Source organism: Anolis sagrei, chromosome 2 (assembly GCF_037176765.1).
Source record: "Anolis sagrei isolate rAnoSag1 chromosome 2, rAnoSag1.mat, whole genome shotgun sequence".
Classification (NCBI taxonomy): Eukaryota; Metazoa; Chordata; class Lepidosauria; order Squamata; family Dactyloidae; genus Anolis; species Anolis sagrei.
This window is the reverse complement of record NC_090022.1, coordinates 289,618,770-289,644,105: the sequence shown is the minus strand read 5'-3', so window position 1 is coordinate 289,644,105 and position 25,336 is coordinate 289,618,770. Positions and strand designations below refer to the sequence as shown.

The 25,336-nt window shown below is 42.4% G+C and overlaps 1 protein-coding gene across 2 annotated transcripts; it reads right to left on the bottom strand.

The window, feature by feature from the left end:
• Positions 1–1,801: 1,801 nt before the first annotated feature.
• HDHD2 (haloacid dehalogenase like hydrolase domain containing 2) lies at positions 1,802–20,970 on the bottom strand. 2 transcript variants are annotated; one of them, XM_060761224.2, is made up of 8 exons: positions 20,779–20,970; positions 17,075–17,361; positions 16,644–16,781; positions 14,408–14,616; positions 6,476–6,560; positions 4,448–4,664; positions 4,297–4,360; positions 1,802–2,897 (listed from the first exon to the last, which is right to left on the bottom strand). In XM_060761224.2, exons 3-8 carry the CDS (start codon positions 16,742–16,744, stop codon positions 2,794–2,796), a joined length of 780 nt encoding a protein of 259 aa, XP_060617207.2. In that variant the 5' UTR covers positions 16,745–16,781; positions 17,075–17,361; positions 20,779–20,970; the 3' UTR covers positions 1,802–2,793. The 2 variants fall into 2 exon arrangements, with proteins under 2 accessions (XP_060617207.2, XP_060617206.2); XM_060761223.2 differs by having other exon boundaries at positions 16,644–16,786; positions 20,779–20,969.
• Positions 20,971–25,336: the final 4,366 nt, after the last annotated feature.

The window sequence follows — 25,336 nt, the reverse complement described above, 5'->3', positions numbered from 1 at the left end:
GTATCTGCATTCCAACACATAAGGAGGATACTTTTTTGTGTGTGTCAAGAGCAACTTGAGAAACTGCAAGTTGCTGCTGGTGTGAGAGAATTGACCGTCTGCAAGGATGTTGCCCAGGGGACGCCCGGATGTTTTACAATCCTGTGGGAAGCTTCTCTCATGTCCCTGCATGAGAAGCTGGAGCTGACAGAGGGCACTCAACCCGCTCTCCCCAGATTCGAATTGCTGATCTTTCGGTCAGCAGTCCTGCTGGCACAAGGGTTTAACTCATTGCACCACCAGGGACTCCAGAAGGGTACTATTGCATCCATAAGAAAATGGTGCAATTTCTGCTACCCCAAAAAGAATGTGTTCGTATTCATAAGCTTCCTCTTCCAGTAAAGCCAACACTACAATTACAGTCTCATAGTTTAACACTCAGGAGCACGATAAAGCAATCATAAACGGCTTCTAGTCTTACAGTTTTGCAAATGGACTAGAAAAGCCATTACAATAGTTAGTTCATTTCGGTGCAGTTAACAAACGCAGAAATGACAGGGGTTTGGTTTAAGTTGCAATTTCGTTTTACAGCTATGCTAACAACACCCTATAAAAGTGAGGAATGCACCCCTCTGGTTTCGCCAAAAACATTTTCCCTCTCTATGTGTTCAGAAAAGACCCCCAACACAATGAAACTTTGCAACTACCAAGATAACAGGGCCCTGGTGCAGCCTTACTATGGACATTCACAGTCGGTAAGCCGTTATGCACAAGATCTTTCCTTCCAAGCTATTTCTGTTAATAACACCACCTAATTAAAACATCTGTAAAACCCTGAAAGTTTTAATGTTTATGCAAAGTTTGAAAAATCTTGATGGAGCAGCAGAACTTCACCCAGGAATGATAAGGTGCCTTTAAATTAAAATAGCTGATTAAGCTGCTATTTGTTGTATTTTGAATTTCAACAGGATCAACAGCTATGTTGAGTTACGTACTTAGGTGATCCCTCATAGCCTGGGGATGATGGTCCTCTAAGTCTTGGCAGTGGGTCAGTAGGTGGCTGTGGAGACCTATTCTTGATCTGCATGTTCTCCCGCAGTGAGGACATGGATTTCCAGGTGGAAGGTAGTCCTGATCAGGGTTGGCTCGACACACCTTCCTCTTGGCACGTTTCTCCCTTTCACCCTCCATTCGTACCTCTTTGAATTCTGCAGCACTACTGATCACAGCTGACCTCCAGCTAAAGTGCTCAAGGGCCAGGGCTTCCCAGTTCTCTCTCGGTGTCTATACCACAGTTTTAAAGGTTGGCTTTAAGCCCACCTTTAAATCTCTTTTCTTGTCCACCAACATTACGTTTCCTGTTCTTGAGTTGGGAATACGGTAACTGCTTTGGGAGACGGTGATCAGGCATTCGGATGATATGACCAGTCCAATGGAGTTGATGGCGTAGGAGACCTTGGAGAGGTATTTCCAGTTGACAGTGCAACTCAATGGTCAGTAAAATCATCTTCATACATTAACATGAAGGCCACTAGCAAACTTTTAGATTACACCACAAATAACCAGGTGTATATATAATTTAGGCCTACACGTGTTGTGTGTATGTGTGCCCAAATTGAGAAATGGATCAAGGGCAAGGCTTGCACAGGTTACTCCTTTGGGCTACAACTCTCATAATCCCTCAGCATCTGGAAGAGGGAGTCCAAAACAATGTTTCCTAGAGCACACCAGTCATCTGATTTGTAAAAGGGAGGCTTTTGTGTTAAAGAATTCAACATCAAGACTCTTGGCACTTTTCAACAAGTTAGAACCATGCAAAAGCTTTTTCTTTTCCTTTGTTTTGGTAGCTTTTTATTGCATTCCTAGGCATAAACACAATAGTTCTTTCAAAATACAATATGACCCCCATTTCCACAAGGGATGTGTTCCTGGACTTTGCATGGATACACAAAACCACAGATAATAGTGAACCCTATTATTTTCAATGGGACGAATAACAGAGAAAGAGGTCCAAACTGAGTAAGTGAAACTACACATATCGGTTTCAAAGATGCAACGGTCGTAACTGTAGTTACTTATGAAGTGCCTCCCTTTCTTCCTTAAAGGAATCCATTTAGGACAGTTGTCACGTACCATCAGTGGAAAAAAACACAGAAGCGTAACAGTTCAAATGCGGATAAAACAGTTCTGATCTTAGAGATTATTCTATCTTGTGATTTGGAAGCTGCAACCCAATGAGAGATGGCAGGACACCCATTCCTTTACAGTATCACAGTAAAAAATACTATACTATAATGGTCACCACCACATAATAGTTGCAACCCCATTTTTGGAATGGCAAAATCGGTATTTTTGTGTTCCTCACATAATAGTCGCAGAGCCATTTGAGGCTAATTCCCCCTTCCTTTCTCTGAGCCATAACAGTTTGAAAAAATAATAAGAAACTGAGCTGTTTGCTTGAGGTTGGATCCCGCCTCCTCCTCCTGTCTTGGAGGCAGGCAGATTTTTTTTCATCATGTAATAGTCGCATCTTCTTTTTCGATTAAATGGGATAAAAGTGCGACTATTATGTCATGAAATACGCTATATCTGCAAGATATGTGAGTTAATACCACCAGGTATGTGCTTTGTTACTCCAGATTACAAATAGAATTGCATGTGAACCCTTCTAATCAGGCCATTTTCCTTCTCTGCTCAAAAAAATCTAGCATGCTGGAAGGGACGGTTACATTGCCACTCTCCTTTCTGACATGCTAGTTTGAATATTTTCATTTTTAGCACTGAAAGTTGATGTTCAAGTCCTCTGTGGCTTCTCTATAGCAGATGCTGGAGAATGTGGTCTACAGCCTGGGGAAAACTTTCGCAGGTTAGGTATGGAGGTGGTCTAATTCTTGCTTCGTCGGCTTCTCGGTATTTACCTTTAAAAAAAACCCAGAAAAATTATACTGCTTAAAAGAAGATCAGTTTTGCAGGTTTTCGAACTGGTAGGTTGGCAGTTCGCCCCACTCCCCGGATTTGAACCACCAACCTTTCTCGGTCAGCAAGTTTAGCAGTTCAGCAGTTTAACCCACTGCACCACCAAGGGGTCCTAGTCTCAGATATAAACAGTCTTTTTACATTCTTCAATTCACTTATTCAGATGTCTGCTTCAAAACTTTGTATGTTACTCTATAGCCCATAACACAACAGTTGTATGTTCCAGGTTGACATTAATAGAATGATTTCTAAGAAGTTATGACAAGACCTCACAACTTCTGAGGATGCCTGCCATAGATGCAGGTGAAACGTCAGGAGAGAATGCTTTTAGAACATGGCCATATAGCACGAAAAACCTACAACAACCCAGTTGTGATGGTGCGAGTGGCGCCACCCGTGTGTAGAACTTTAAAGTGCAAAGGTTTAAACTGTATAACATGCCCAAACTTGCCTAGTTTGTAAATGTATAGTTGGATTGATTGGTTATTTATAGCTGTCAATCAATGTTGTTTGCACCAGTTATATTGCTTTCTCAGCTAAATTGCTTGGCTCCACCTCTTCCTGGAGGAGGGCAGAGTTTTCCTTTTCCATTCTACCATCAAACTTTCTATCAGATAGACGTGAGAAAGAGACTTGGCTCTAAAGCCCTTAATTAAGTTACCTCTCATCACCAATTCTAAGGGTTTTACCCTTGGGACTCATGCTTCATGTCCAGATCACCCTGGACAACATTGAGGAGACCCAAGCGCCTTCAAACCAGTCCTGTGGTATCAGAGGAAGGCTTCCTGTCTTCAAATATAGGCCATTTGGATTGGGGCTATGAATGTTCAGGCAGCCATTGAGAAAGAGGGAACCTTGAAAAGCTTCTCAGATGCGAAATCTCCTTGGACCGAAGACAACCAGAGACTGTAATGTCTATTTCCTTTACCCCTTTGAAACTTCCAGCTTATTGCCTTAAAGGGATAACTCTTTGTGGACAATAAAACCTATTTTGAGTTATCTACAGTGTTTTGGTCCTTGGGAGTTCCAGTTCTTTAAAGAAAGGCAAGAAGCAATCCCCTGAGGGAAAGATGTCACGTCTATGTCTCTTTCACTAAGAGTTATAACCTCCAGGTGCGACGGCATACAGTTATGACAAGAGGTCACACAATGCACGTCATTAGTGAACTGCAATATTATTGTGTGTGTTCCTGCATGGCAGGGGGTTGGATTGGATGACCCTTGGGGTCTCTTCCAACTCTTTGATTCTATGATTCTACACAATTACATGTGCATGTATATCTGCACATCTCAAGCTACTTTTCAAGCATCCGGAACTGTAAGAAAGCAGCCTGTGCTTACCGGTCTTGACCAAGATTCCCAGCATGCCGGCCTTCTGGGCCCCTCCAACATCGTCCCTGCAGTCCTAAGGCAAAAGAAGGCAAATACTGGCTTGAGTGACACATTGAAAAAAGGTTGTTCTTTGGACAGACAAACAATGGGGTGCACTCACATCGCCAATCATGACCGCTTCCTCCGGTACACAGTTCGTCCCCCGCAAGGCCTCCAGGAAAAACGTCCGCTCTGGCTTCCCCACCACTGTTGCCTTCACATCTGTGGCATATTCCAGCCCCATCACGAATGGCCCAGGACCCAGGGCCAGCCCGTCTTTCCTCTTGTAATACCTCGCTTTGTGTATGGCTATCAGGGGAGCCCCATCAAGGATCAGCCTTGATTAAGGAAAGAGAGAGGGGATTAGCTATAGAAGTCTAAGGTTCAAAGTTTCGTCAGACAAGGAGTAGAAGAAACTACAAGACTGAGCAGCAGTGCTTCTATTTAGGAATTATGAGGAAAGCTGTTTTCCCCAAAGAAGCCTTCAGAGATACCAGATAATTGAAAGCTGACTGGCACAACCTGGGGATCACAACCAGACACAGTGAAGACATCTGGCCTTGCGCTTTACTACTCTGCTGCTGAGTATTCATGCCCAGTGTGCAACACACCTCACCACGCAGGGGAACTCCAGAGAAGAAACCATCAGGAACAGCTAATCACCTCTCAACAAAGAATTACCCCAGGCAGGAACAAGGCACACCTAAAAACTGTCAGGCCATCAAATGCTAATCAAGGTGGTCAACTGAAACATTCACACCTACCTCCAACAGACAAAAGTTCTTTTTCCCACCCTGAATTTTCCACAGATATATAAACCCAATTTTCCTAGTTTCCAACAGACCCCACAACCTCTGAGGATGCCTGCCATAGATGCAGGCGAAATGTCAGGAGAGAATGCTTCTAGAGCATGGCCATATAGCCCGAAAAACCTACAGCAACCCAAAGTTCAGAATTGTTTCTTTTTTACCATAATATAATTCCATCAACTAGAATTGTTAGTCATGCTATCTATCTGGTGGATCCTTGAAAGTTATTGTTCAAAGAATTATTATTATTATTATTATTATTATTATTATTATTCTAAATTCTGATAAAAGCTATAAGGATATTAATGAAAAGTGCCGGGCTTCAGCAAGGTCTGGACTTTAGCACAGCAAGTTAACTGCTGGCTGCAGTAAACCTTGCTAATCATAAGGTTGGCAGTTCAAAGCCCAGGTCAGGGTGAGCTACTGGTCTTCAGACTAGCTCCAGCCAACCTAGCAGATCAAAAACAGCAACTTTTAAAAAGTGGGAAGGTATTTAGGCATCCATAAGGAAATGTCAGGAAATGCCAGCAATTCGATCAAAATAACGGAAGAAGTTTACGAACAAAAGCTCTTCGGCAGGGAAGATGGAGTGACACCACTCCCCCCCCCCCCCGGTGGCCAGAACTGAGTACAGCTTCCAAGATGCCGAAGATGGGGGAGAAGCCTATAAATATTATTATTATTATTAATTAAACTTTATTTGTACCCCGCTAGCATCTCCTGAAGGACTCGATGCGGCTTACAAAGGCCAAGGCCTCAAACAACAACAACAGACAATAACAATATAATACAAGCAAATTAAAAACATAAGCAATAACAACAACAAAACATTACACTATTCCAGAAAGGCACATCGGAATAGCCAAGTCTTCAAGTAATTCTTAAAGACTGCCAGCGTGGGTGCTAGTCTAATGTCTTTCGGGAGGATGTTCCAAAGTCCGGGGGCAACCACAGAGAAGGCCCTGTCCCTCATCCCCACCAAACGCGCCTGCGACGCAGGTGGAATCATGAGCAGGGCCTCTCTGGATGAACGGAGGGAGCGTGTGGGTTCATATACGGAGATGCGGTCACGCAGGTAGGCAGGTCCCAAACCGTTTAGGGCTTTGTAGGTAAGCACCTGCACCTTGAATTGGGCTCGGTAGGTAAACAGCAGCCAATGGAGCTCCTTAAACAGGAGATAAATACCTCTATCTTTGTACAGCTGTGTGTCTTGTCTTTGTATAACGGGATTGAATGTTTGCCGTATATATGTGATCTGCCATGAGTCCTCTTCAGAATGAGAAGGGAGGAATATAAATACTGTAAATAAATAATAAACTGACTGGCTAATTCCTACTTACCGGAAGGCCTTGTTCATCGTTTGGTAATTAAAGTGGTCAGGAGCCAGTCCAATCACCACAGCATTGGGGTTATTTGTATCTATCCCTTTAAAAATAAATATAGAAAGAACCCTTGACTGAGTGTAGAATTAATGCAGTTTGAGACTATCAGTGAAATGTCAATATATATATATTGTACAACTTTAAAATGTCCATGCTACTAGCTGTGAAAGAGTTAATTTGTGGAACATTATGAAACATGTGTGGAACAGACAAGGAAGATGTTGAAAAAGACTGGCTGGACACTGAATTAATGAGCTGATAACAGTGGTATATTAATATAGCAGACATTATTGCTCTGTCTCTTTGTTCTTCTCCCTTGCATCTGACTGTGCTAACAAGCGTTATTGCAATGAATGAAATGTAAATAAAGAAAAGAGCCGCTACTGAAGCAGAAACAACTGTCTGAAGCCAGTTTACTGGATGATAAGAAGCAAATTGGCCAGCAAATTGTATTGATAGAGACCACTTTAACTGCCATGACTCAAAGCTATGGATTTTTATTTATTTATTTATTTATTTATTTAGAACACTTTTACCCCGCCCTTCTCAACCCCTGGGGGGACTCAGGGTTTCCAATTGGCAACAATTCAAAGGCGCATAATAAAATACAAAATATCAATAATTATGATAGTTAAAAGCATAAAAACATTAAACATTAAAGCAATATACTTACAGTCCACTGAGTTATTACCAGTATGGTGGTCATTTATCTAGCCGTATACTATGACTGAGTACTCTGTTTAACTTATCCATAATCCATTTCCAAACCACTGTCAACATTGTTACTTGTCATTTCCGCCTCATTACCCAAAGGCCTGGTCCCACATCCACGTTTTTACCTTCTTTCCAAAGGTGAGGAGGAATTATGATGACCTAATTTCCCCAGGGAGTGCATTCCACAGGCGGGGGGCCACCACCGAGAAGGCCCTGTCCCTCATCGCCACCAAATGTGTTTGAGACAGAGGCAGGGCTGAGAACAGGGCCTCCCCAGGATCTACAGGATCTGAGATTCACTGGCAGTTTGCCCTCCAAGTACTAACCAGGGCTGAACATGTGGTGCCTTTGGGGTATTTAAAACCTGAATCAACAAATACCTAAAACTGTATGAATTAATTACATGGCCATACTGTTAAACTGCAATAATCTTGTTTCCTTGAGGATCCTGAATCCCTTTTAGAGCGTGAAAGCATCTGCAATTCTAATCAATACAGGCTGCTTTGATTCCTGACAGAAATTACTTTTATTCTCCACCAGATCTTGCCGTGTTTCCAAAACGTCAACTGTGATATGGCAGTCTGAATTAAAGCAGGTTCATAAACAGTTTAACACCCACCAGTAATAATAATAATAATAATAATAATAATAATAATAATAATCTACACAAATAAAAATGTAATGTTCGTTTGTGTGATTAACATAACTCAAAAACCACTGGACGAAATGACATGAAATTTGGACACAACACTCCCAACAGACCAATGAGTGTCCATCACTCATAGCCCCCACCCCCCACCCCCAAAAAAACAGTGGAAAGGACTTAAAACCCCCCAAAAGATAAATGACTAAAAGATAAATGGCATACAGAAAAAAGGGAAGGAAGAGGGATGGAAGGAAGAGGAAAAAGAAAGAAGGAAGGAGAGAAGGAAGGAAAGGGAGAAGGAAGCCTGGAAGCAAAGAGTGAAGGAAGGAAGGAAAGAGGTAGAGAAGGAAGAAAGGAGAGAAAAAGGAAAAGAAGAGGGATGGAAATAAATAGGTAGAGAAAGAAGGAAGGAGAGAAGGGAAAAAAAAGAAAGGAAGGAAAGAGGGAGAAAAGGAAGAAGAGAAAAAGAGGGAGGGAAGGAAAGACAAAAGGAAGGATGAAAGCAAAAAGCAAAGGAAGGAAGGAAAGAGGCAGAGAAGGAAGGAAGAGAAAGGGAAGGAAAAGAAAAAGGAAGGAAGGAGAGAAGGAAAGAAGAAAAGGGAAGGAGGAAAAGAAGGAGAGAAAGAGGGAGGGAAGGTTGGCCACAGAGCTGTGTTCTCTCTTTGAGTCTCAAGAGCAGGCATGGACCAACTTGGGCCCTCTGGGTATTTTGGACTTCAACTCCCACAATTGAAGTCCAAAATACCCAAAAAAGTCCAAAATACCCAGAGGGTCCAAGTTGGCCCATGCCTGCCTTAGGGTCTCCATAAGTCAAAAGTAATTTGAAGGCACAACAAGTCTGGAATCATTGGATACGGGACACAGCAAGTATCCTTCTCAATGATCCCCGTATTTCTCCAAGACGACATCCAATAGTGTTTTCAGGCTGACCTCAAGACTAGGAGATCACTGTGCAAAGGGCTGAGAAATTCATGAGATGTCTTCAAAAAGACCTTCCCAACATTATGAAATGCAAAACGCTTTTTCAAAAACATGCCGACATGGGAGATCCTCTGGTGTGGATTGAATGCATTTATTTTGCAACATTCCCTGGGAGCATCTGGGTCCATTAACCAAAAGAAAGGATTATGCTCATCCAGCTGCGAGCAATCTTAAATGAAGATTATCCAAAAATAATTCCATAGTAGTTAGTAACAGGAGCTTAAACATCTTTCGGCGTACTTAAAACTACGGAAAACTGGGGAGAGAGAAAAAATAAACTATACACGGAGAGATGGGAGAGTCCATCTCAACTCAGTGATCCACTCAAGACAATGTCTCAAGACAACAAATGTACTGATTTCACACATTTTTGAAAGAGGGATCCTTTGACAAGTTGAGTATCACTTACATGAAATGCTTGAGATCAGAAGTGTTTTGGATTTGGGGTAGATTTTACAGAAACATAACACACATAATGAGGTATCTTGGAGGTGGGAGTAACATCTAAATATGAAATTCATTTAATGTCACATCTATCTTCTATACAAATAAAAATGTAATGTTTGTTTGTGGGATTAACATAACTCAAAAACTACTGGACGAATTGCCGCCAATTGTGGCCACAAGACACCTACTAACCCAAGGAGCAACCATCACTCAAAAAATTGATTTTGTCATTTGGGAATTACAGTTTCTGGTATTTATAGTACACCTACAATCAAAAAGCATTCCGAACTCCACTAATGATGGAATTGAACCAAACGTGGCACACAGGACTCCCATGACCAACAGAAAACACTGGAAGGGTTTGGTGGGCATTGACCTTGAGTTTGGGAGTTGTAGTTCACCTACATCAAGAGAGCACTGTGGACTCAAACATAGATGGCTCTGGACCAAACTTGGCATGAATATTCCATATACCCAAATATGAACACAGATGGAGTTTGGGGGAAATAGACCTTGACATTTGGGAGTTGTAGTTGCTGGGATTTATAGTTCACCAACAATCAAAGAGCATTCTGAACCCCACCAATGACAAAATTGAGGCAAACTTCCCACACAGAACCCCCATACTTAAGGCCATCCAGTCCAACTCCCTTCACTGGGGCAAGAATACGTAATCAAAGCCCTCCTGACAAAAAACCATCCAGCCATAGATATAGATAGATATACATGATTCACACACAGAGTGATATAGTATCATAGATTTGAAAGGGACTCCTAAAGAAGGACAATTATATGTTGCATGTTTCAGAGTAGGCAAACCAATCTCCACATCAACACTGACAAAGAAACAGCAATAAATAATGTTTCCATCACCTAAAAAGGGAGAAAAGAGGATCCAAACAACTACTGTCCAGTTGGCCTGACAACAATACCAGACAATCTGTAAACACGTCGAAAGAAATTCCATGCTTACTCAACAGTGTGATGCAGCAGATTAAAAAGCCAATGCGATTCTAAGCTGTAAGGAACTGTGGGAGTTGAAGACCAAAACATCTGAAGGGCCAAAGTTTGCCTGTGCCTGAACCAGAACCATTCCTCCAAACCTCAAAACAAACAAGCCAAGCATTAAGCAGGAAGGAGAAAAAACCAGAAAAACAAGAGACTCTATAGTAAGCTTTAAATAAAGCAAACAAAAAAGAATTTTAACAGCCTCATCAAGGATATATGAGGTTTATGGATTGTACAACTCTCACCAAATGATTCAAACGGTCCATTAAGCAACTGGAAATTCATGTGGCTTTTGTTTAATTAAAGTCTGCAGCACAGAAGAACTAATTGTGCTTCAGTATCGCAATGGTCCATTGCAATTCATAAAGCAGTTGTGTTTCCTTCACAGGACATATGATGGACAAGCCCTCCTTTTTCCTACACTTTGAATCCATTTCTGAGCAAGACCTATACGGTCTGTGACATACATACATACCTGGAATATTGTGTCCAATTCTGGGCACCACAATTCAAGAGAGACATTGACAAGCTGGAATGTGTCCAGAGGAGGGCGACTAAAATGATAAAGGGTCTGGAGAACAAGCCCTATGAGGAGTGGCTTAAGGAGCTGGGCATGTTTAGCCTGAAGAAGAGAAGGCTGAGAGGAGATATGGTAGCCATGTATAAATATGTGAGGAGGGAGGAGGAGGGAGCAAGCTTGTTTTCTGCTTCCCTGGAGACTAGGACGCGGAACAATGGCTTCAAACTACAAGAGAGGAGATTGCATCTGAACATTAGGAAGAACTTCCTGACTGTGAGAGCCGTTCAGCAGTGGAACTCTCTGCCCCGGAGTGTGGTGGAGGCTCTTTCTTTGGAAGCTTTTAAACAGAGGCTGGATGGCCATCTGTCAGGGGTGATTTGAATGCAATATTCCTGCTTCTTGGCAGGGGGTGGACTGGATGGCCCATGAGGTATCTTCCAACTCTTTGATTTTATGATTCTATATGCCCCCAACAAACTGGGATCACAAACCCTCCATTATGGCTGAACTAGCTGCTGGTGTTGTATTAATCTATTTATTTATTCACTCCTTTTCTCTCTTGAGCAAGATCCAAAGCAGCTCACAACATCAAAACCAAAGCAATTTAATACCTACAGCATATAAATAATAAAACAGAATTAAGTCAATAATTATTAAAACAAACCAATCAAAATTATACAAAATAATTGGAACACTTTATTCTAGATGACTAGGACATGCTGAAGCCTTGCATTTAAAAGGCCTCACACATTACAAGTAAACATAGGCTGTTTTAACCGATATGTAAACCAGGTATAACCATGTTGCAGCCCTTCAAATGTTTTCAGGCTGCAACTGTTGTGCTCCAAGGCTGGGATTCACCTCTGTAGTTGACACACAAACCCGCCCAAGATAATATAGCAGTTTATTGATATATATATATATATATATAGAGAGAGAGAGAGAGAGAGAGAGAGAGAGAGAGAGAGAGAGACATTCAGCAAAATAGTGTAAAAATCAGTGTCCAAAAACTGGAATAATCCTCGGAGTTCAGAGTGCATGATATGCAGGAAAAATCCAAAGCATGTAATAGTCCTTAGCAACCTGAAGCAAAAAACATGAACACAAGGAAACCTGGAACTAGAAATCCCTTGGATTACTTGACTTGGAAGAAGTTCTACACTCCAAAATCAACGTTGACTGGACTGAGGAAATGATCTGCTGGTGGTTCTAATATAGACAGAAATCTCTGTCATTTCCCTTCAAAAACTGAAAAAGGCTTCTTTGCTAATAAGCAACTTGACCTTCATACTGCCTCATGAGAAACTCTATGTTGACGGAACATCACTCTCCTATCTAACTGCTGCTCATTAGTCCGTCCACCTGGAGTTGCATCTTCCTCCCCTGAGCTCTGTGAGCTCAGTTCTGCCTCTGACCTTGAATCTCTAGGGAACTGTCTTTCTGGAATGGGGTCTCCTTCACTCTCATTCTCAGGGCTTAGATCTCCTGATTGTCTTTCTGGTCTGGAGTCCCAGAATCCCTACTGTCATCAACAGGCAGCCTAACAGGCCCAGAATCCTCAGAGAGATCTGCTGACCGATTCTACATAGAAGAATCTAGGGACAGGAAAAGACCAATCCCAAAAGATGTTCCAAAGGAAACATCACAGACACATAGGTTCTTGTGGGTTTTTTCGAGCTATATGGCCATGTTCTAGAGGCATTTTCTCCTGACGTTTCGCCTGCATCTATGGCAAGCATCCTCAGAGGTAGTGAGGTCTGTTGGAACTAGGACAATGGGTTTATATATCTGTGGAATGACTGAGGTGGGGCCAAGAGCTCTTCTCTGCTGGAGCTAGGTGTGAATGTTTCAACTGACCACCTTCATTAGCATTTGAAGGCCTGGCTGAGCCTGGGAGAATCTTTTGTTGGGAGGTGTTAAGCTGTGCTTAACAGAAAGGAGGTGTCAGGATGTGCCTTCATGTTCGAGATTCCAAGAAGTCTTCTTCCTGACACTAGAGGGGGTAGTCATGATAGATGGGTTTATGGCAGGGACATCTGGGCATGGTATTCGCTTTGAAGCTGTGGGAAAAGGAATCTTAGTCTAAACTTTGATAAGAACGGGGGAGAAGGAGGGGGCGAAGCCAGGAGGGGGGATCTGGAGACTCTGGGCGGGAAACTTCAGTTCTCTCTTTGAATTTGCTCTGTATGGACTGAAATAAACTCCAAATCCGAGTATCTACTTGTGAGTGCGAGTTTTATTCCTAAGATCCAGCGGATCCTGACAGGAGGAGACCATGAAAATGAACACAATCTGGCTACCAGTATTAAAAAACTCAAAAATTACAACAGCAGAACAGCAGAGAGGAAACAACCAAGCACAGGGGTTTGTTTTTGTCCTCCTCTGAGGCTGAGCAACACATTTCAAGGGAACTGATTTGCAACACTTTCTTTACTGTCTGGTTTTCACAACTATGTGTATATAAACCATAGATGAATTTCATGTTTAGACTTGGGTCCCAACTCCAACAAGTCTCAGTATGCATATACGTATATGCCAAGACAGGTATTCAACTTGGGGGGAAAATCCCAAATCCTTGAGGAAAAACTCGGAGGGAACTGGCCATGTGACTAGCCCCCTTTCCCCCATCTCTCACTCTCAACATATATGCAAATACAGGAATTCCAAAAACAACAAAATCTGAAAAGCCTCTGGTGACAAGCATTTTGGATCAGAGATATTCAACTTGCACCATACGTCTGCTAAGATATTTAGTATTAAAACAGTACCAAAGACCTAGTGGCATTCTCTCCAATTGAAAATATCTACAGAAGCAAAGATCGTCAGTTGTTTTCACACCCCTGAAGAAAAGCAGACTTAATACTGCAACGCTCTCTACGTGGGGTTGCCTCTGAAGACTGCCCGGAAGCTCCAACTAGTCCAACGAGCGGCAGCCAGATTACTAACAGGAGTGCGGTACAGGGAGTATACTACTCCTCTGTTGCGCCAGCTCCACTGGCTGCCAATTAGCTTCCGAGCACAATTCAAAGTGCTGGTGTTAACCTATAAATCCCTAAACGACTCCGGCCCAGTTTACCTGTCCGAACGGATTCTCCCCTATGAACCATCAAGATTGTTAAGATCGTCTGGAGGGGCCCTGCTCTTGGTCCCACCAGCCTCGCAAGCGCACCTGGTGGGGACGAGGGACAGGGCCTTCTCGGTGGTGGCCCCTCGGCTCTGGAACTCTCTCCCACTGGAGATTAGAACTGCCCCTTCTCTCCTGACTTTTAGAAAACAGGTGAAAACCTGGCTCTGGAAACTGGCATTTGACGAGTGAGTCAATAACTCGTGGCTATATGGATGGATGGTGATGAACAACGATTTTATTGTGACGACTTGGCCATTGTAATTATATGATTATATGATTGTATTTTTGGTATTTTAATGTGTTAGTGTATTACGGAATGTGATGTTTTTAAACGATTGCTTGTGATATTATTGTTGGAAACTGGCCTGAATCCCTCCACGGAGGTGAGAAGACCGGTATACAAAAGTTCTAAATAAAATAAATAAATAAATAAATGCGCTACTGTACCTTCGAAGTCTCGCAATGCGTTGTCCTCCACCAGCAAGAGCGGCCTGACCTGCTTCTGCTCTATAAGGTTTCTGGCTGCGGTCAGAGAGGTGAAGATCTCATCTTCCTGAATGTCAAATTCAAGCTTCTTCAGTCTCTGCAGCAAATCCTGCTTGCACTCCTTAGTAGTGTTGGTCACAAACCGGATGGCGACAGGAGCGCTGCGCAACCTACACAAACCGAGAAACACTTTAGTCTAGCAACATTTGCACAATGCAAAATCTGCTCCGGTTTCCATTGTCTAAATGCAAGAGGTTACAGAACACTGTTACACAAATAAGATATGACTATTTATTTATTATTTACTAGCTGTTGCTGTGGCCTAGTCTGTGTATATGTGTTTTATGTGTGTGCGTGTATATTTGTGTATATGTGTATATATGTGTGTTTGTATATGTGTATATGTGTGTGTGTGATTTTGTACATGCATTGTAATGTATTTTTATTTTTTGGCTTTTTAAGTATCTTCTGCTGTGTTTTTCAGTGTTTTTATGAGTGACTAGCTGTCCCCTGCCACACGTTGCTGTGGCCCAGTCTGTTGATCTGGAAAATAAAGTAATGAGAAAGTGTTGGTTTCTAATATATATAATTTCTTTATGCTTGTAGGTAAACAGTATTTCTTGCTGTTCCTTTGTCCGTGTTGATGTGGAGATTGTCTGGTTTGCCCACCCTGGAACATGCAACATATCATTGTCCTTCTTTAAAGGTCCCTTTCAAATCTATGATACTATATCTGTGTGTGTGTGAATCATATCTATCTCTATCTATCTATCTATCTATCTATCTATCTATCTATCTATGGCTGGATGGCTCTTTGTCAGGAGGACTTTGATTATGTTTGCTTGCCCTGATTAAGGGAGTTGGATTAGATGGCGTTAAGTATTTTCTGTTGGTCATGGGGGTTCTGTGTGGGAAGTTTGCCCCGATTCTGTCATTTGTGAGTTCAGCATGCTCTTTGATTGTAGGTGAACTGTGAATCCCAGTGACTACAACTCTCAAATGTCAAGGTCTTTTAGCAGAGAAGGATGATCCAAATGCACTGCTTCCAAGCTGCAAGTTTCTTCTCCTTGGATTTATTTGAGAGCATCCCAATCCCTGAATATATCCAATTTCCTGTTCCTGGACTGCAACTCCCAGGAATCCTCCAGATAGAAAAGGTAGATAGAAATAGATAGATAGATAGATAGATAGATAGATAGATAGATAGGCCAATCAGGAGGACTGCTGGGAGTTGCAGTCCAAGAATAGGTAGGGAAGGAAGAAAGGGGAGAAAGAAAAAGGAAGGGAAGAGGAAGAGAAGGAAGGAAGGAAGGAAGGAAGGAAGGAAGGAAGGAAGGAAGGAAGGAAGGAAGGAAGGAGAAAAAGAAAGGAGGAGAGAAAGTGGAAGGAAAGGTTGCCCAAAAAAATGTGTGGTGGGTACAGATAGTATCTATATAAATAAAAATGTAATGTTTGTTTGTGGGATTAACATAACTCAAAAACCACAGGACGAATGGACACCAAATTTGGACATAATACACCTATCAGGCCAACGAGTGACCATCACTCATAAAAACACTGAAAAATGCAGTGGAGGAGACTTAAAAAGTCCAAAAATACATTACAATGCATGTGCAAAACCATATATATACACATATACACAAATATATACACACACAAAACACATATACACAGACTGGGCCACATGAAAAACACAGTGGAAGAGACTTAAAAAAGACAAAAAACAAAAATTACATTACAACGCATGTGCAAAACTACATATATATGTGTGTGTGTGTGTGTGTGTGTGTATATATATTCTATTTTGAAATGGTCATATGACTGATCAAATAAATAATAATAATAATAATAATAATAATAATTATTATTATTATTATTATTAGTGTGTGTGTGTGTAAACACACATATACACAAATATACAGAAGGAAGGAAGGGGAGAAAGAGAGAAAGAAAAAAGGGAAGGGAGGAAGGAAGGAAGGAAGGAAGGAAGGAGGGAGGGAGGGAGGGAGGGAGGGAGGGAGGGAGGGAAGGAAGGAAGGAAGGAAGGAAGGAAGGAAGGAAGGAAGGAAGGAAGGAAGGAAGGAGAGAAAGAGGGAGGGAAGGTTGGCCACAGCAACATGTGGCGGGTACAGTTAGTTGATAATAAAGATGTATTTTTGAAATGGGTGTTTCCGTTTCAGAGGAAGAAATAACTTACTTTTTAAGAGCTTCCTGGGCCCCCGGAACGGCCGTGTCTTCCACGTGAAGCGTCCCACTGAGATCCACCAAGACAGCTTTCAAGGCTCGCCGGGTTGCCATCCTTCAATCGGAAGGAGAAAATGCTACTGGGCAGGATCTTTTCTGCAAAATAAAAGGCAGGACGGGTAGATAACAATGCGCAATTTAAAAAAAGGAAAGCCACTCCGTCAGAGGCGCCGTTTGGGCCAAACCTGGCAATGCTTTCGGCACTACCCGCTGCGCACAACGAGCCTCCAAAGACGGAGGAATAGGAGGCGGCATTAAATATATATATACATAATTGAAGTCTTTTCTCCTGCAGAAACTATCCCGTGTGCATCTTTAAAAAAAATTGTACCCACCTCCCCTGATAGAATAAATAAATAAGCCCCACAATGTTGATATTTTTACCTGCAACAGTAGGAAGTGTTGTGCCAACGACAGCGATGTCACACAATTAAAAAGTAATTAGGATGCCTTTCCCAAAGCTTTCCAAGCTGAGTATGGTTTCCGTTTTGTAGGAAAGGCCTGAGATGCGCACAGATGGGGACGGGCCTTCCAAAAAGCCTGAAAACAGGGCCCTCGAGTCCAATCCGAACACAGCAGGCAGACCACAATCCGGATTGCACTTTGGAGACCACAGCTCTGTTCCACCAAATATGGTTGCAAAAGCACCTTCCACCAGAAACTGTTCCAAACTGGAAGAAATCACAAGCCAAGTAAAAGAAATCTTCAATTGGAATTATCTTTACTCTGCGCATCATCAAAAGTTACATTTTTAAAACTACTTTTATTTTATTCAGAAATAAATTTTAGAAACCAATAAGAATAAGTAAACTCACATTTAACCGGCACCATGGGGATTGGTAGAAGCCGGATAAATGTTGTTTCTGGTTGCTTGGGAGTTAATATTAAAAATAGACCTAAATAATACTACATCCCAAATTATTTGTTGTTGTTGTTCATTCGTTCAGTCGTTTCCGACTCTTTGTGACCTCCTGGACCAGCCCACACCAGAGCTCCCTGTTGACCGTGGCCACCCCCAGCTCCTTCAAGGCCAATCCAGTCACTTCAAGGATGCCATCCATCCATCTTGCCCTTGGTCAGCCCCTCTTCCTTTTGCCTTCCACTTTCCCCAGCATCATTGTCTTCTCTTAAGCTTTCCTTTCTTCTCATGATGTGGCCAAAGTACTATACCCCAAACTATACCAAACCATAAATGTTGTACTGACTTCGTATTAATATAGAAATACAGTCACTAAAAGCAAATAAATATAATCTCAACTTAACATAACACAATTTTGCTGTACTATAAAACGACCTTTGTGAATGCAGTATGCAATGTTAGGATTTTTTCCCCAGTTGCTTGAGAGTTCTGGGTAACTGAGATTCTACTGTATTAACCAGTTCATGTTCTGCTTAAGAACTAAGCAAAAGTATTGATTGGAGTTGCTGAAGCCATCTGACCAGCCGCTAAGACATCTTACCAAACTAAAACTGAAACGAACGAACGAACCTAACACACATCTACACTAATAAACACATACTAAACATGCAGCTGCAGAAAATATTCTATGAAATTCACTCATTAGGTTGCTATACGTTTTTGGGGCTGTATGACCTCTTATCCTTTGCTGAACGTAGTTCTTGGTGGGTCTGTAACCTTGTTTGAAGGTTATTTTTATTTATGTATCATGACAGGAGCAAACCAAACAATTGTATTGCATTTGTAACAAGCAAACAAAACACAAAGTTTGCAAGCTTAGTCGTTGATTAAATGTCCTTTGACCAGTATCTGGCCACTTGGAGTGCCTCTGGTGTTGCTGCAAAGTCCTCCATTGTGCATGTGGCAGGGCTCAGGCTGCATTGCAGCAGGTGGTCTGTGGCCTGCTCTTCTCCACACTTGCATGTCGTGGACTCCACTTTGTCGCCCCATTTCTTGAGGTTGGCTCTGCATCTCGTGGTGCCAGAGTGCAGTCTGTTTAGTGCCTTCCAAGTTGCCCAGTTTTGTGTGTGCCCAGGGGGGAGTCTCTCATTTGGTATCAGCCATTGATTGAGGTTCTGGGTTTGACAGGTTAAACACAAATAATCCACTTATAAGGATAAGATAATGAATAAGTCCAACAGATAGGTAAATTGTGAAACTTAGACTGTTCAATTCACAGTAATCACAAAATTAAGCAATATGCAATAAGTTCTGTATAAAGCAATATGAAATAAGTTCTGTACAGTCTTTTAGTGATGTCGTTGTATGTTCATAAATCAGCCTCCCACGACCGGTTTCGGCCTTAGCTTCAGGCCTTCTTCGGGATGTGCATGTGGCAGGGCTCAGGCTGCATTGCAGCAGGTGGTCTGTGGCCTGCTCTTCTCCACACTTGCATGTCGTGGACTCCACTTTGTCGCCCCATTTCTTGAGGTTGGCTCTGCATCTCGTGGTGCCAGAGTGCAGTCTGTTTAGTGCCTTCCAAGTTGCCCAGTTTTGTGTGTGCCCAGGGGGGAGTCTCTCATTTGGTATCAGCCATTGATTGAGGTTCTGGGTTTGAGCCAGCCACTTTTGGACTCTCGCTTGCTGAGGTGTTTCAGCTAGTGTCTCTGTACATCTCTAAGAAAACTATTTCTAGATTTAAGTCATTGACGTGCTGGCTGATACCCAAACAGGGGATGAGCTGGAGATGTCGCTGCCTTGGTCCTTTCACTATTGGCTGCTACTTCCTGGCGGATGTCAGGTGGTGCAATACCGGCTAAGCAGTGCAATTTCTCCAGTGGTGTAGAGCGCAGACACCCTGTGATAATGCGGCATGTCTCATTAAGAGCCACATCCACTGTTTTAGCGTGGTGAGATGTGTTCCACACTGGGCTTGCATACTCAGCAGCAGAGTAGCATAGCGCAAGGGCAGATGTCTTCACTGTGTCTGGTTGTGATCCCCAGGTTGTGCCAGTCAGCTTTCATATGATATTGTTTCTAGCACCCACTTTTTGCTTGATGTTCAGGCAGTGCTTCTTGTAGGTAAGAGCACGATCCAGAGTGACTCCCAGGTATTTGGGTGCGCTGCAATGCTCCAGTGGGGTTCCTTCCCAGGTCATCCTCAGCGCTCGGGATGCTTGTCAGTTCTTAAAGTGAAAGGCGCATGTCTGTGTTTTAGACGGGTTAGGATCAGTTGGTTTTCCCTATAATAGGTAGTAAGAGCACCTAGAGCTTCTGTTCCACCATCTCAAAGCTCCCTGCTTGAGCAGTAATGGCATGATCATCAGCATAGATGAAACTCTCTGTCCCTTCTGGCAGAGGCTGGTCATTTGTGTAGATGTTGAACATGGATGGAGCAAGCACGCTCCCCTGAGGCAGGCCGTTCTTCTGTTTCCGCCATCTGCTTCTCTGGCCCTGGAACTCAACAAAAAGCTCCTGTTTTGTAGCAGGTTTCCTATGAGGCGGGTGAGGTGGTCGTCCTTTGTGATATTATACATTTTTCTCTGGTCAAAAGACATTTAATCACCTACCAAACTTGCAAATTTTGTGTTTTGTCTGTTTGTTTGTTTTGTTCTGTTAGAAATGTAATACAATTGACTCCCCTGAGGCAGGCCGTTCTTCTGTTTCCGCCATCTGCTTCTTTGGCCCTGAAACTCAACAAAAAAGCTCCTGTTTTGTAGCAGGTTTCCTATGAGACATCTATTGCTTCTAAAATATGGCCAGACAGCCCAGAAAACTTCCAACTCATATACTGCAGTTCAATGCCATTAAACTGCACCATGAGCTTACACTGACCATATAATGCAGTTTCAAACTAAAGACTGAAGACCTTAGAAAACTACAGATCCCAGGATTCTATAGCACTGGGCCATGGCAGGTAAAGTGGTGTCAAACTATGTCAATTCCATAGTGTAGATCAAACATGGGAAAACTTGGGCCCTCCCAAGGCCTCATCTACACTATAGAATTAACACAGTTTGATAACACTTCACCTGCCACAGCTCAATGCTAAGAGGTCAAGATAAATCACATTCCTAGTGCATCTACACTGTAGATTTGACGCAGTTTGGTACCGCAGTTTGGGGAGAATGAGAACGACACTCCTGTCATCCAAATGCTTTCCACAAAATAAAAGGCGCTGCAGACTTGCCTGAGGTTTAAATCCAATCCCCCCCTTCGCCACGGAGATGGACTCTCCCTTGTGCCTAAGAGAAACCTACAATGGACTGGACCATTCAACTAAATAGTTAACACAAAAGGGGGGTTGTTCTTTTCCCCCTTTATCACACACTTGGTACCGCCCTCGCCATTGATGACGCAGGAATCGGACTGTACCATCAACGGAAGAGGGGACGCTTCTCGAATTGGACTGACCGATAGGAAAGACTAGAGAAGGGAGGTTTCGAAAGCCTGCCGAAGGACCCCAAGGGTTTCTCCGAGTTGTCTAAGTTAAACGCCTGTATGGTTTGATTTTTTTGTTTGTTTTTGCTTACAGCAACTCAAAAATAATTTATCTTAAGGGTGGGGAAAAGCACGATATGGATTGTTTCATCAGTCTATCCAGCTACTATTACAGTTTGAATCTTGTATTTTCAAGCAGGCGCAAAATAGACGGCCCTTCAATTGTTTTGAATGTATACCAGGCATGGGCCAACTTGGACCCTCCTGGTGTTTTGGACTCCAACTCCCACAATTCCGGCTGTTAGGAATTGTGGGAGTTGGAGTCCAAAACACCAGGAGGGCCCAAGTTGGCCATGCCTAATCTATACATTAGTTGCATACTTTTAAAAAAAACTTTTTAACTTTTTAAAAACTTTTTAAAAACTTTTAACTTTTTAACTTTTGGGGGTACTCACCCCAAACCTGGGTGGCTTTTGTAGCATAAATCCCACACTAATTTAAGTCAGCTAATGAAGGATATGTGTGCCAGGTTTGGTCCAGATCCAAGAAGGCATGCAGGAGCCTTTGTGGTACAAACAAACCAACCAACCAACAATTGTGCAGGCAGTCCCTGAATTATATATACAGGCAGTCCTCAAATTACTGAGCAAGATGTAGTTTTAAAAGGGATTTTCATGGCTGACTGCATGACTAAGGCTGGAGTTAAAATTGCTGGAAGAAACGTTAACAACCTTAGATATGCAGATGATACTGTTAGAGACCCTAAATTGGGTCTTCTTAGGTCCACATCACAGGAGCACGTAAGGATGGAGACAGTTCCAAAAAAAGATTAAAAAACAAGGTTTATTTTAGTTTCTTCATGAAGAAGACAGACAGCCTGGCAGCATACGCAGATGCTACCCTTCAAGTGACTGCTGCACCCTCTTGGCTTTTGTACACCGTTATATACCCTCAAGTAAATAAGAACATTTTTTTGGTCATGGAAAGTACTCTCTTTCCAGCTCCCCTCCCTTGACCTTTTGATGGAAAGTACCTTCTTGCACCTGCAGACTCTGCGCTTAACCACAACCTTTGAACTTAACCACAACATAACTACTTCCTATGTAGGCTAATTTTCTACAGACAAAGGGTATGTTTCTCTTTTGCTGTTAATTTCATTCAAAGCCCCTTGCTTAGCATTTGGAAATTTCACTCAAAGACACTTTAATTACCGCTTTGATGGCTGAAAGTGAGGATGAGCTGAGGAGCCTTCTAACCAAGGTGAAAGAAGAAAGTGCAATAGCTGGGTTGCAGTTAAACATTAAAAAACCAAGATTATGGCAACAAGACTGATTGATAAGGAGCAAATAGAGGTAAAAAAATGTGGAGGCAGTGGCAGACTGTATTTCTAGGTGAGAAGATTACTGCAGACGCAGACTGCAGGCAGGAAATCAGGAGACGTTTACTTCTTGGGAGGAGAGCAATGACCAATCTCGATAAAATAGTGAAAAGTAGAGACATCATACTGGCAACAAAGATCCGCATAATTAAAGCAATGGTATTCCCTGTAGCAACCTATGGGACCATAAGGAAGGCTGAGTAAAGGCAGACAGACACTTTTGAACTGTGGTATTGGAGGAAAGTTCAAAGAGCGCGTTGGACCGTGAGAAGATCCAACCAGCCCATACTTCAGGAAATAAAACCCAACTGCTCACTGGAGGAAAGGCTATTAGAGGCAAAGATGAAGTACTTTGGTCACATCATGAGAAGACAGGAAAGCTTAGAGAAGACAATGATGCTGGGGAAAGTGGAAGGAAAAAGGAAGAGAGCCCGACCAAGGGCAAGATGGATGGATGGTATCCTTGAAGTGACTGGATTGACTCTGAAGGAGCTGGAGGTGGCCACGGCTGGCAGGGAGCTCTGGCATGGGATTGTCCAAGAGGTCACAAAGAGTTGGGAGCGACTGAACAAATAAACAACAACAACTACACATACACACACAACAAACGAACGAATAAACAACAACACCCTGGACTGTGCATTGACCTACAAGAAGCACTGCTTGAATATGAAGCAAAAAGAGGGTGCTAGAAACAATATTATACAAAAGCTTACTGGCACAACCTGGGGATCACAACCAGATACAGTGAAGGTATTTGCCATTGCGCTTTACTACTTGGCTGCCGAGTACACATGCCCAGTGTGGAACACATCTCACCATGCTAAAACAATGAATGTGGCTCTTAATGAGACATGCTGCACAATCACAGGATGCTTGCGACCATAACAGTGTGGGAGAAATTACACTGTTTAGCCGGTATTGCACCACCTGTCGGGAAGTAGCAACCAATAGTGAAAGGACCAAGGCAGTGACATCTCCGACCCATCCTATTTGGGTATCAGCCAGCATGCCAATGACTTAAATCAAGGAATAGTTTTTAACATCTACAGACTCGCTGGATCATCTCAGCAAGCTAGAGTCCAAAAGTGGCAGGCTAAAACCTGGAACTTCAATCCATGGCTAATACCAAATGAGAGGCTCCCTCCTGGGCACACAGAAGACTGAGCAACTTGGAAGGCGCTGAATAGACTGTGCTCTGGCACGAGATGCAGAGCCAACTTTAAGAAATGGGGCCACAAAGTGGAGTCCACGACATGCGAGTGTGGAGAAGAGCAAACCACAGACCACCTATTACAATGCAACCTTAGCCCTGCTACATGCGCAATAGAGGACCTTCTTATAGCAACGCCAGAGCAAGTGTCCAGCTACTGGTCAAAGGATTTTAATATAATGTCAATTTTTTAAACTTTGTGTTTACTCAAACACATCACAACTGTACCCTTGGTTTGCTCCCAAGATAAAAAATAAATGGCTGCTTCCAATGATTGAAAATCCCATGTGCCTGCTTTTGCTATTGGTCTTTGTTTGGAAAAATGCAGATGTGTAGAGAAAGAGCTGCCAAGGACCAGATTTGGGCAGGAAGTCCCCCCTAATACTCACTTAATTTCCCAGCTGCTTGAAGTACCGACGTATAGATACTTTCCAACTGAGTGTCCATGGCCAGAGGTCAACAGACTATAGTTGTGCCATTGTTAAGATCCCACGTGTGCCTTCCTGCCTGCCAAAATCATAGAGCCAATGAAATTTGTATTAGTCAGCTTAGACCAATGAAATGATTGATCTTTGGACACCAATGAGAATGTGTTTTCAATTTTCTGTGAAACAATAAAAAGGCCTTGCAACCCTATTCCACGTTGTGACAAAGCTTTTTCATCCACATCTGTATGCATTTTGCCATTATTACTAGGCCCGCAATAAAAACCTTTGTAGAAAGAATACAACATATGGCCTCCTCCTTGCACTGCTGTCTGAACCTTCGAGGGGACTCCTAAGCTTGTGCATTCGGAGTGCTGGTGAGCCCGTGACCCTACATCTGTACCCCTTCATTACAAACTACGAGTATCCCAGCTTGCCAGAAACCAGGATCTCTTTATAAACAAAGAAATCTCTTGGAAGAAATGAAAGACAGGAATTCAGAGAGGAAAACAGAGAAAATAATTTTATGGAAAACTGCAATATAACATATCTTGGACTACTAGAAACACAACTTATCAGCAATACATTTTGAAATCTGCAATGCGCTGAAGAGTGGTATTTGGTAAATTTGTACAGGATTGTGCTGTGAAAGGAATATCTCTTCTTAGTTATCAGATTCACTGCCTTGTTAATCCATCTTCCACAAGTCCAGAATTTGTTCACAGTTCTGTTTCTGTAGGTTTATATTCCACTTAAGGAAAAGAGAAAGGAAGCCCCAATGGACAGTCTTAAATTTGTACTGCGCAGGACACAATCCAACAAGTGGTGATTTCAACTGACAGTGAATTTAATTTTCACATACACATTGGATAAAATCTTCAATAGGTTCAAGCTGTTCTTACTGTTCAGAAGAATGAAATGTAGCTATCTTTTTCCAAATTGCAATATTCCCCGTCATTTTTGAATTTATTCAAGCAGATTACTGGTTGCATAGTTCATTGCATGCAAACTGCTCGATACACATATTTTGCACTTACAAATTATTATAAAGAAAAAAATATATAAAAACATTGTAAAAACATTTTTGAAGCAAGATTTTTGGAGTGGCGTTTCTATCATCGGATCTAATAATTTGAGATCAGCATTTCCCAAACGTTACTCTTCCAGATGTTCAACTCCCTGAAGTTCAAAACGGCTGGAGGCCTAAAACTTGGGAACCACTGATCTAGATCTAGCTATGTAGAAGTCACAACATATAGTTTTTGAAAATAAGCATTAAGCTTAAAAGTTC

Bases quoted from the DNA above. Each gene is read 5' to 3' on its own strand.
- HDHD2 (XM_060761224.2), bottom strand. From the start codon at position 16,744: ATGGCAACCCGGCGAGCCTTGAAAGCTGTCTTGGTGGATCTCAGTGGG. The intron at 6,561-14,407 runs GTACAGTAGCGC...TTATTTTTAAAG, and splicing joins CGCATTGCGAGACTTCGAAG to GGATAGATACAAATAACCCC. The intron at 2,898-4,296 runs GTAAGCACAGGC...TTTTTTTTAAAG, and splicing joins GGGAATCTTGGTCAAGACCG to GTAAATACCGAGAAGCCGAC.